The 12,460-nt window shown below is 49.0% G+C and overlaps 1 protein-coding gene across 1 annotated transcript in view; it reads right to left on the minus strand.

Moving 5' to 3' along the window:
* Positions 1 to 919: 919 nt before the first annotated feature.
* The window catches only part of CPNE6 (copine 6), a 32,460-nt gene continuing 20,919 nt past the window's right edge, over positions 920 to 12,460 (minus strand). Inside the window, exons 8-18 of the mRNA XM_083706806.1 lie at positions 11,502 to 11,591; positions 10,249 to 10,347; positions 8,750 to 8,836; positions 7,193 to 7,252; positions 5,928 to 6,061; positions 5,798 to 5,852; positions 5,637 to 5,688; positions 4,610 to 4,743; positions 3,627 to 3,860; positions 2,687 to 2,860; positions 920 to 1,248 (exon numbers count right to left, since the gene is read on the minus strand). Coding sequence (XP_083562932.1) covers positions 2,738 to 2,860; positions 3,627 to 3,860; positions 4,610 to 4,743; positions 5,637 to 5,688; positions 5,798 to 5,852; positions 5,928 to 6,061; positions 7,193 to 7,252; positions 8,750 to 8,836; positions 10,249 to 10,347; positions 11,502 to 11,591 — 1,068 coding nt within the window. The 3' untranslated portion in view covers positions 920 to 1,248; positions 2,687 to 2,737. The remainder of the gene's footprint in view (positions 1,249 to 2,686; positions 2,861 to 3,626; positions 3,861 to 4,609; positions 4,744 to 5,636; positions 5,689 to 5,797; positions 5,853 to 5,927; positions 6,062 to 7,192; positions 7,253 to 8,749; positions 8,837 to 10,248; positions 10,348 to 11,501; positions 11,592 to 12,460) is intronic.

A 12,460-nucleotide genomic window follows, 5' to 3' on the forward strand; every position in this document is an offset into this window, starting at 1 on the left:
TTTCAGCAGCCGGGGCTCCAGCCTGACCCGTAAGCCGCTGTGTCCTTTGATGGGCCACAGGGAACAGATCGGCTGTGCTTCCCTGTTTAGTGGTCTGGCTAAAGCACTCTGTGCATGCTCAGAGGCACCCTTCACAAATTTCCAGGGGCTGGCTGAGTTAATTATGCTAAGCCATTGTTTCTACCACTTAGTAGGTTTATTTCCCCTATTTACAACCCCTGATGGTGCCTATAGGGTGCTCTCTCTCCCTCCCAGCCCCCCATCTCCCGTCTGGGTCCCGATCCCAATATGGTTTGCTTAGCACATCTCCTCTGAGATCACTACCTGCCTCCGGAACAAAGGCATGTGCTCCTGCCAAATGCCAGGAAATGGGATTGCCAACATTCGCTGGCCAATATCAATAATCTCTCCACTAAATTAAATTTCACTCTGTTTTCGTTTTATGTTGCATGCATTATTTTGCAGAATCAGGGACCCTCGAGGGTCATCTAATGTTTGAAGTTTTATTCTGTTTCTAGTGTTCTGTTGAGAGCTGCCTGGAGTGGCTGGGGAAACCCAAGCCAGATGGGCGGGGGTATAAATATTATTATTATTATTATTATTATTATTATTATTATTATTATTATTATTATTATTTGAACCTGTCACAATGCAGGAATCACGGCTAAGGAATCCCTGACCTGTTTAAAGATCTCCACTGAAGGAGAACTGCTGGCTGTAATTGCCTTTGAGTTAACTTTTTGCAAGAAGGAAAGCAAGCCGACAAATGATTCTAATCAATAAGAAAAATATGAACGTTCACCGCTGCGAAAACAGGCGCCGACCGTCTCCCGTTTTTCTAGACTTTTGCGAGAGATTAGAGGCAGAGAGAAGAAGGAGGGGGAAAGAAGAGAGCCCAGTTTTTTGGGGGGAGACAAGCTGTGTTCAAGAGAGCTGGTTTATTAAAGGAGATGGGAGTCACAGTCGCAGGCTTCTCTGGGGTGAGGATCTGTGAGGGGGCAGGAGGAAGATGGGGAACAGCTGAGAACGTCTGGATGGAATGCAGTTCCCGCTGCCGTCCTGAGTCGTGGGTGGAGGCCCAAGGCCAGAGGCGAAGTGCTCTCTCTCTCTCTCTCACTCTCTCTTTCTCTTCTTTCTTTCTTTCTCATTCTCTCTCTTCCCCACCTGAAGAGGCAGAGGGGAGGGTGGAAGGGCGCCTACAGGACCGAGGGCTGGAAGACAAAGGTGTGGGAAAAGAGAAACAGGCACCTGCGCAGAGAAAGAAGGGAGGGGAAGAAAGGAGAGAATCTGTGAGCCCAGGTGAGCACATGTCTGCGCGCATGTCTCAAAAAAGGGGGCCCACGTTACAGCTGCCCCCTCCAGGGGGCAGGTCCAGGTTTCAGGGAGTCTTCAGCTGGAGGGGACATACAGTAGGCCCCTCCATTTTGCACCCGCTCCCCAGCGCTTCGTTCTGAGGCATTTAAATACGCTGCCCCGCTTCCACCAGCGGCCATGATTGCCGCAGGATGGCCCGTTGCTTGCGCCAGGGGCATCATGTATGCAAGTAGAAACAGGGGACGACAAAACAGCCCACCCATCTCTAGAACCCGCCTCCCGTCTGGCGTTCCAGTCGTCCGCCAACTGATAGCGGTCCCCAATTGAAAGGCAGCCATCTTGGGATGTGCCTGCCATTTTGTCCCCGCCTCCCCAAAGACCCTCTGGTATTGATTGGTCAGGTTGATCTCCCACCCTTCCTCGAAGGAGAGACGGTGCGGCGTAATGGATCGAGTAATGGGTTCAAATCTCCACTCAGCCACAATCATAGCTGTCAATGTTTTCCTTTTTTTAAGGGAAAGTCCCTTATTCCGAATAGGATTCCTCACAAGAAAAGGGAAAAGTTGACAGCTGTGGCCACAATGCTCACTGGGTGTGGCCTTAGGCCAATCACCGTCTCTTTAGCCTGACCTACCTCACAGGGTTGTTGTGGAGATAAAATGGGAAGGAGGAAAACCATGTGCATACCTTGAGATTCTTGGAAGAGATTGTAAAGTCGTGACCAACTCTGGGGTTGCGGTGCTCATCTCGCTTTATTGGCTGAGGGAGCCGGTGTACAGCTTCTGGGTCATGTGGCCAGCAGGACTAAGCCGCTTCTGGCGAACCGGAGCAGCGCACGGAAACGCCGTTTACCTTCCCGCCGGAGTGGTACCTATTTATCTACTTGCACTTTGACGTGCTTTTGAACTGCTAGGTTGGCAGGAGCAGGGACCGAGCAACGGGAGCTCACCCCGTCACGGGGATTCGAACCGCCGACCTTCTGATCAGCAAACCCTAGGCTCTGTGGTTTAACCCACAGCGCCACCCGCGTCCCTTATAATATAAATGTAATAAATAATATAAATGAGCTTGTGTCTCATTGTGAGCTCATTCTCCACTCACTACAACCCTGTAAGGTAGCATTCCTGGCTATAGGGGGGGATTTGAACCCGGGACACACCCACACACACCCTGCTTGTTGAAATTCAAGCGCTTGGGCCCATTTTGTCATTTCCCCGAATCTCATCTCTCAGCCCATCTGTGGATCAAAGCTTCCGCTGTCTCCTTCCTCCTGTCAACACCCTCCTACTCTCCCGTCAATCTCTATCTTTCCCATGTCTCCGTTATCGCCATCTGCTTCCTGCCCCCGCACACCCCCTTTCGTGAAACTCACATTAAGGTGCTGGACAGACCATGCCCATGGGGGGATAGGTGCGCGTGGGTCTCACTGGGGCAGGGGGGGAGAGGACCTCTGTGTTGCTGGGGCGATGCCTTTGCTGCCATAGTATTCCACCACCTGTTTGGGGACCTCAGCCAGAACACACTTGGCCAGAGCGTTGGGTGGAGCCTAGACAAGGGAAAAATATATTTTAAAATGCAGTCAAACCAACAATCTGTGCCTTGCTAGATAGGGCACACGACAGGGGCTGAAGCTCACAGAGTTTTCCTGCAGGTTTGCTACAGAGAACTCTGCGAGAGACACTCCCACTGGGCCCTGGCAGGCACGTAAAGGTAAGGGACCCTGACTGTTAGGTCCAGTGGTGGACGACTCTGGGGTTGCGGCGCTCATCTCGCTTTACTGGCCGAGGGAGCTGGAGTACAGCTTCCAGGTCACGTGGCCAGCATGACTAAGCCTCTTCTGGCGAACCAGAGCAGCGCACGGAAATGCCGTTTACCTTCCCGCCAGAGCAGTACCTATTTATCTACTTGCACTTTGACATGCTTTCGAACTGCTAGGTTGGCAGGAGCAGGGACCGAGCAACGGGAGCTCACCCCGTTGCAGGGATTCGAACCACCGACCTTCTGATCAGCAAGCCCTAGGCTCTGTGGTTTAACCCACAGCGCCACCCGCTGTGAAATGCATAAGAAGTGGTTAAAACGGTGGATCATCAGAGGTGCTGACTTGTATAAGTGATCACTTGTATAAGTGATAAGTTTTGTGATACATTTTATAATTTATATGTTAAAATTAATAAAAAATATTATATATAAAAAAGCTATCTAGGTTGGTAGCTGTCACTGCCTCGTTTGGCAGCTAGTTCCATAGTCTAACCACGCAAAGAAGGACCTCTTTTGATATCTGCGTCCTGAAGTCTCCAGGGAGGCTCCCTCACCTTCTTGAATTCACGGAGCGGCACAAACTGGACAATGTCGCGGACAGCCCGGCCCTCATCGGACTCCAGCATCCCGCGGTCCCCATTGAGCTCTCGCATGTCGGAGAAGTCGGCGTTGCCAATGCCCACGATGATGATGGAGAGGGGAAGGCGGGAGGCCCGGACCACGGCGTCACACGCCTCAGGCATGTCGCTCACCACACCGTCCGTCAGAATCAGCAGCACACGGTACTTCTGCGGAGAGAGAGAGGCGACGGGGTTGGACCCAGGCCCAAACTCAGCCAGAGCCTCTCCTGGGCTCCTTCCCTCTGCTCCAAATACAGTGGTACCTCAGGTTAAGAACTTAATTCGTTCCGGAGGTCCGTTCTTAACCTGAAAGTGTTCTTAACCTGAGGTACCACTTTAGCTAATGGGGCCTTCCGCTGCCTCCATACCACCGCTGCGCCATTTCTGTTCTCATCCTGAAGCAAAGTTCTTAACCCGAGGTACTATTTCTGGGTTAGCAGAATATGTAACCTGAAGCGTCTGTAACCTGAAGCGTCTGTAACCTGAGGTACCACTGTAAAGGTAAAGGACCCCTGGACGGTTAAGTCCAGTCAAAGGTGTCTATGGGGTTGTGGTGCTCATCTCACTTTCAGGCCGAGGGAGCCGGCGTTTGTCCACAGAGAGCTTTCCAGGTTGTGTGGCCAGCAGGACTAAACCGCCTCTGGCACAACGGGACACTGTGACAGAAACCAGAGCGTACGGAAACGCCGTTTACCTTCCTGCCACAGTGGTACCTATTTATCTACTTGCACTGGCAGGCTTTCGAACTGCTAGGTTGGCAGGAGCTGAGGCAGAGCAACGGGAGCTCACCCCGTCACGGGGATTCGAACTGGCGACCTTCTGATTGGCAAGCCCAAGAGGCTCAGTGGTTTAGACCACAGCGCCACCCGCATCCAAATATTCCAGCCCCAATGCCCACCCGGCGCATCTTCACGCACCGTTGGCAGCCCTGTTTTCTCCTCCTCAGCTGCAGGAGCTGCCACCTTGTTGATGATGGGGGCGACGTTGGTTGGACCATAGAGCTGGATCTGGGGCAGGCAGCGTTTGTAGGCCTCAATCACGCCAGCGATCCCTGTGGGGGACGAATGGACAGGAAATGAAGGAGCTCAGGTGACAGAAATGCTTCTATACCACGAATGTGAGAACGGCGTGCTGGATCACCTAGTCCAGAATCTTTTCTCATGGTGGCCAAACAGTGTTCAAAATTAACTAGGCACCAAGCGCATTATGCATTTGGCGCAGGTCCCAGACCCTCCAAGTGTCCCTATTTTCCAAGGACAGTCTGGATTTACAGAAGCTGTCCTGGTTTCTGATTTGATCCTGGAATGTCCCGCTTTTCCTTAGGATGTCCCTGAGCCCGGCTTCAGCTGGGGAGGGCGCGATATAAATAACATTTATTATTATTATTATTTTCATCGAAGAAAATTAAAGGCAGTCACCTGACCCCTGAGCCAAGGAGATATGCAACTTTACAAACTTTAGACGACATCTGAAGGCAGCTCTGTAGCGGGAAGTTTCTTTTAATGTTTAATTATGTTTTTTATATATGTTGGAAGCCACCCAGAGTCAGATGGGCGGGCGTCAGGCTGGAAAACGATGACCTATCCTCACCCAAGTTTTTGCAACAGAGGCTCTGTACACATGCTATGTTTAAAAGACTCCCCACAAAGGACCTGGGAACTGTAGTTTGTTAAGGGTGCTGAGATTTGTAGCTCCGTAAGGGAAATTTGTAGAGTATGCGATTTAAATGTGTGGTGTGTATACAGCTCGTGTCTGGACTGCATCCCTGTTTTTATTTCTTAAGGCCTCTGGAGCTTTCTTCCTCTCCAGTGTCATTCATTCCTTCACACACCCTGAACCCTCAAAAGCCCCAGGTTTTCAGTCTCAACCTCTGCCCTAAAATATCCCCGTGTTCAGAAAGGCTCTTAATCATCCGCCTTTCCTAAACGCATCTGATCTTCGTACTTTCACATTCCGGGTTGTCCGGCTCAAAGTTGATGGCGAAATCGTGAGACACCTAGGAAAAGACAAAGGAGGAGAAAAAGGTCGCCGAGCGAGAACAAAAGAGGATGGATGACTCACCGCCAGCCCCGTCTAATCTGATCCCAGAATCCCCCGGGGTTTACCTCAAAGTCTGGAGGAATCCGTGCGCCGAAGCCAAACGCCGGGAACTGCTTGTCGCTGGAAGAGAAAAATCTGGGTCACTGAGGAACGAGCGGCATGGCTTCCTGCCCACGTGCAGAGCGCAAACGGTACCTGTCATAGTCCTGGCAGATCTCGCCCACGGAGGACAAGGTCTTCAGGTATTCGTTCGGCTCCTTCGGGTTGATGAAGTGCAGGGAGTGTTCGCTGCGAGGGTCTCCGTTGGAGGCTGTGAAGTCGATGGCCACCTGGACAAGTGAGAAAGCAGAGCGAGGGGTGCCAGGGTTATGGTGCCCTCTTGACAAAATCTGGGGTCGCACCCCCGTTTTGCCAATAAGCTTGCTGGGTGAGGCTTGAGATAGCTGCTCCCTAACCTGCAATTTCCCTCACGTTACTTGATCAGAGAACAGCGCCCCAAAATCCGGAGATGTGCAAAGAGTGCAACGTTGTCGATTTGTGCAGCTAGACTGCCGTGTAAACGGACACAGAGACTCTGCACTCTGGTGAACATTGTGCACAAAGATACACACACTGCACACTCATTGAACGTAACTTGTGAAGGAATGCGTCTTACACCAAGGTAGATCTTCCCCGAGGTGTCTACCCCCTTTTGGCCCTCCTGAGGTCCTCTGCCCACTAATTCTCTTTTTCTTTTCTTTTCTTTTCTTTTCTTTTCTTTTCTTTTCTTTTCTTTTCTTTTCTTTTCTTTTCTTTTCTTTTCTACACTATAAACACATGTTTATATAAATGTGTTTATAGTGTTAAAAAGAAAAGACAGCATCTTAAAAAGCAGAGACATCACCTTGCCAACAAAGGTCCATATAGTGAAAGCAATGGTTTTCCCAGTAGTGATGTATGGAAGTGAGAGCTGGACCATAAAGAAGGCTGATGGCCGAAGAATGGATGCTTTTGAATTATGGTGCTGGAGGAGACTCTTGTGAGTCCCATGGACTGCAAGAAGATCCAACCTCTCCATTCTGAAGGAAATCAGCCCTGAGTGCTCACTGGAAGGACAGATCCTGAAGCTGAGGCTCCAAGACTTTGGCCACCTCATGAGAAGAGAAGACTCCCTGGAAAAGACCCTGATGCTGGGAAAGATGGAGGGCACAAGGAGAAGGGAACGACGGAGGATGAGATGGGTGGATAGTGTTCTCGAAGCAACCAGCATGAGTTTGACCAAACTGCGGGAGGCAGTGGAAGACAGGAGGGCCTGGCATGCTCTGGTCCAGGGGGTCACGAAGAGGTGGACACGACTAAACGACCAAACAACAACAACAATATACATGTTTTCCAAAATGCAAACTAAAAAAAAGAAAAGAAATAAAAAATACTTTTCATAAACAATAATATTACCAAATTCATAATTCTCTTTTTCTTACCGTGAAGGAAATTTGTAAACCACCCATGATGTAATCCAGGAAGGTGTGAACTTTCTCCATCTGCAAAGGGAAAAGGGAGGAAAGGACTATTGTCAGCCATTTTCAAATTCCCCCAATTTCTGGTGACTCCCCACTCACAACCCCTGAGATTTGGTCAGCCTTCCCTAGGGACTCAGTGTGGCAGATCCCACCCTGTGGAACTCCCTGCCAGTAGAAGTTTTGCAGGAACTATCCTTGCCTCCTTTCAGGCGTCTTCTGAAAAATATATTGTTTAGATCGGAGTGATGGAACCCCAAAGGTCTAGCTCCCTTGCCCTGCCAGATGAAGCAATCCCTGATTCTGCATCGAGGCTCCAGCAGCCACCCACCCAAACAATAATCAGCAACTTGACTCATCTGTTCCTGAGAACAGAACCAATGTTTTAGGAAGAGGGCAAGGTTTGCAAATGCTGAGGTTCTCAAGAGCATCACCAAAGGCTTTTATCACTTTGCACTAATTAAGCGCTTCCCAGCTTAAGAACCTCAAAGGCAATTGCCTGGTTTTTTGGGGGGAGTTGTTTTCGAATGCTCAATATTCCCTAGACCACATTCTCTGCATGCAAAAATTGGTTGAGTGGAGGCGACCAAGAATGGGTCTGATGGTCAAGAACAGGGGTCAGCGAACTTTTTCAGCAGGGGGCCGGTCCACTGCCCCTCAGACCTTGTGGGGGGCCGGACTATATTTTGAAAAAAGACCGAATTCCTATGCCCCATAAATAACCCAGAGATGCATTATCTATAAAAGCACATATTCTACTCACCAGGCAGGCCCCACAAATAACCCAGAGATGCATTTTAAATAAAAACACACATTTTACTCGCTGATTCCCGGACTGTCCGTGGGCCGGATTGAGAAGGCGATTGGGCCGGATCCAGCCCCGGGCCTTAGTTTGCCTACCCATGGTCAAGAAGGTGGTTTCTATGTTAAATTGTGTTATTAGTGTTCTTGTGGTTTTTGTTGTATGTGTTTTTTGGGGTTGTTGTTTGTATTGAAAAAATGATTAAATAATATATATATTTTTTTAAAAAGGTGGTTTCTACATGTCTTGTAGAGGGGCAGATGGGGCTCACCCACCTGGAAAGGGAGCCCATCTAGGAGAAGGAAAACTCTGGTCCTAAACCTCCACTGTTTTGTGGGATATCTACGGATGAAAGGGCTAAGGAGTAACCCCTACTCAGATCCAAAATGGAGTCCCTAAGATGGTTGGATGGAGCCTTGCAAGCTTCCTTCCAGCATCTCCTGCAGCCCAGCTGGTGCCAAAAGTCCTGCTCTGTTTTCTGTTGGACCACATCAGCCAGGCTGGGAAGGGGGTCCTGTTGTCTGGGCAGCCCGGGACCTCCAGACACGCTGCCCAGGCTTGTGCCCTGGGGAGATCACTTTGGGGTTACTAAAACAGCGGTTTGACTTTCCCCCCCCAAAGGCACACTCCATTGTCCCTCGAGACAGACAGACGCCAACAACAATTCCCTAGATTATCTGTGCGATACGATAATGACGACTTCCGGACTGCCGACTTACCTTGCACTGAGCGAGGACGATATACCCGGAGTTCTTGTAGTGCTTTTTCTTTTCTTGATATTTATGGTTAATACATTCCCATTTCACCTGCCGGGAGAGAAGGAGACAGGGTTTTCTGAGCACCACGTGATATCTGAAGGCAGCCCTCTTTAGGGAAGCTTTTCATGTTTAACAGACTACTGTATTTTAATACTTTGTTGGAAGCCGCCTAGAGTGGCTGGGGAAACCCAGCCAGATGGGTGGGGTATAAATAAATTATTATTATTATTATTATTATTATTATTATTATTATTACACAGACCACCAGAGTCAACGGAGAGCCTTGCTGGATCCATCCAGGGGCTCACAGAAGCCACCGCCTTGCTCCTCGAGCTGGCGAAGCAGGCAGAATATAATAATAATAATAATAATAATAATAATAATAATAATAATAATAATAATAATAATTTATTATTTATACCCCGCCCATCTAGCTGAGTCTCCCCAGCCACTCTGGGCGGCTCCCAACCAAATGTAGAATAATGTAGAATAATGCAGGAATCCTGCCCACAGCTGTTCCTGGGTGGGCTCGAACCGCCAGCCTTCTGGTTAACAGCCAGACGCATTGACCCATTGTGCCAAAGGAGGGAACAGATGCTTCCGGCAAACTCCCAAACGAGGCACCTGGGCCGGAGCAGGGAAACATCTCTGCCCAAGAACTGCAGAGGTGCTTGCCAGAGGTGGGCGGGGCCAGAGGCAGAGGGGGCGGGGCCAGAAGGAAAGGGGCGGAGCAACCAATGCGACTCTGGCCTTTGCACAGTAATAGACCCAGCCGTGCAGAAGGCAGATGTTTGCGCACATACGTGCCAACCAGTCTCTTTCCTCCAAACCATGGTTTTGACCGACCTCTGTTGCATCCCTTTGCATCGTTCCCTCCCCCCCCAAAAATGCACACTTTCCAGGAGTATTGAGGGCAAGGAGAAAAGGACTGGGAAGATTTCTGCCGTCAAAGATTCCTGGATTCCGGCATTTGCCAGTACAGTGGTACCTCAGGTTACATATGCTTCAGGTTACACACTCTGCTAACCCAGAAATAGCGCTTCAGGTTAAGAACTTTGCTTCAGGATGAGAACAGAAATCGTGCGGCAGCAGCAGGAGGCCCCATTAGCTAAAGTGGTGCTTCAGGTTAAGAACAGTTTCAGGTTAAGAACAGACCTCCGGAACGAATTAAGTACTTAACCTGAGGTACCACTGTACACGTGTTAGACTTCAAGGCTCAAACCCAGATTTGGCTGGCTTTCCTGGGACGAGGGACCCATTCAGCCACAGCTCACCTGCCGCATATCAGCAGTGGGCGTGCCCCAAAGTGGGCGTGGCCTCCCTCTCGCACAGGACACGCCCCCTCCCATAACTAAGGGGCCGTCACCGAATTCCGTTTTCACGCGAGGCCTGTCCTCACTCTTCTCCGCTTTCCTCGCTGCCCCACACCCCTGGGCATCCCGGCTGACCGTTCAAACTACCTCATCCCCCGAGGAAGCCTGCAGCATCTCCTGGAAAGTGGTGCTGAACTCGCCAATGTAGTCGTGCTTCCCGCTGGAGTCGTGGTCGTAGATGATGCACTAGGAGGAGAGGAGGAGAAAGCAGGTGAGAGGCTGGGAATGGGGACCAGGCGCCCTGGGGATACCTGCTCCTGTGGTTTGTCTGCCTCCCGTCAAAAAAAAAAATAAAAAAAATGCAACAAACAAGTTCAAGTCCCATCAGTATTATTGGAAATCCCAATGTGAGACCCAGAATGATTGAAACTGTCTGTTCTAATTGCCCGTGGCTTCTAAACCCAGAAGAAAAGGCTAACACAATACAGTGGTACCTCGGGTTACAGACGCTTCAGGTTAAAGATGCTTCAGGTTACAGACCCCGCTAACCCAGAAATAGTACCTCGGGTTAAGAAGTTTGCTTCAGGGTGAGAACAGAAATCATGCTCCGGGGAGCGGCAGCAGCAGGAGGCCCCATTAGCTAAAGTGGTGCTTCAGGTTAAGAACAGTTTCAGGTTAAGAACGGACCTCCGGAACGAATTAAGTTCTTAACCCGAGGTACCACTGTACTGAAAGAATGTGAACATGTTAATTTAATTTTAATTTTAATTGAATGCTCTTTGCTCAGCCAAGTTTACACAAACGTTCCTAAGCATATGGACTTAAGTGCAATGGGTTCTAATCCCCTGGGGAAGTGTGCTTAAGATGGGAAGAAGAAGAAGAATTTTATTTATACCTGTCCCAACACCTGAAATCGTGAATGCAGCACACAGAAACATGCACACACAGAGAGAGTCCAGCCATTATTTCTTCTTATTATAACAACTTATTATTTATTAAATTTATATGCTTCACTTCATCAAAATATCCCAGGGTGGTATATAACACCATGCCACCTTATAGCCTAGGCTTGCCATAAATCAGGAAAACTCCTGACAAGTCCTGGTTTTCGGGCATAGAACTGGCATCAAGGAGGAATTGGCAAAATGTCAGGGGAAACCCAAATGCATGGTTTCCCCAAAAAAGCTCAACGGGTGTCAGGAATTTTACTTTTTGAAATATGCCACCCCTATTACATTCCTATATAAATATAATAAAAATAAAAATAACATAATTATTACCCTGGGTGCCTGGGTCCCAACGTGCCCCTGTTTCCCCGTAGGTCCTTGACCCCCTGCCCTAACCCCCGCCCCCCACCCCTTTGACTCTCCTGGAGTTCCCTTGCTCCAGAGGAAGCTCACCCGGATGCTTTTCCCCGGATCGCAGCTGCACAGGGACTGCAGGGAGACACGGAAAGGTTGCCATCGGGGGCTCAAGTTGTTCTTCACCACCTGGTGCATGATGGGAAGGGAAATGCACAAAAATTAAGTAGACCCACAAAGTGGTACCAAAGTCATTCCCGCCCTCCTGTCACTCACATCGCACAACTTCCTCTCCCCAAAATGGATCTCTACTCTCCTGTCCAGGCCAGCATAAAGCGACGGGGACTTTTTGGTGGCTGCACCGAAATTCCAGGATACCCTTCACAGAGAGTTCTGTCGAGCTAGCCTTGCCCGGATATTTTGGTTTGGACCTTGAGACTCTTATCTTAAATGAAGCGGCTTGTTTAAGCACTGTATCTGCTGCCTTCTCATCTTGCTGAGTGATTGTCATGAAGATTTTGAACGTACCAAGTTTCTTCTAGTCCTCTAGTACACCATATCTGCAAAACTGGCACTGTTACAAGCCCCCAAAATACTGTATTTATTTACTCAAATGTAATGCACACCTTTTTTTTGGCCAAATTACAATGCATAAATTAAGGTGCGCATTAGATTCGATGCCACATTTGCGTTCGCCAGCAAATCCTTTTTTGGTTTCAAGGTTCTGAAAATTGAGGCATGCATTAGACTCGATGGCGCCTTAGACTCAAGTAAATAAAGTACTTGTTCTGCAGTTGCAAGAAATCAACCTTTTCGTGTGCTGGAATGAGCACAATGGAACTCACTGCTTATAATTATCAAGCAGGGGCCTTCGCTGTATTTTTTAGAAACATTTTTGCCTAGGCAAGCCTAACCAGACACATAGATGTTGACAAGTTTCAATCCCTTTTGTTTGTTTATTTATTTCGTATACTGCCCTTCACCCGTAGATCTCAGGGATGTTCGCAGCATAAAAAAAAACAAGATTAAAACACTGTTTGCTGTTCATTTTAAATTAC

This window comes from Podarcis gaigeae (genome assembly GCF_964106915.1).
Source record: "Podarcis gaigeae genome assembly, chromosome: 13".
In the NCBI taxonomy this organism is placed as follows: domain Eukaryota; kingdom Metazoa; phylum Chordata; class Lepidosauria; order Squamata; family Lacertidae; genus Podarcis; species Podarcis gaigeae.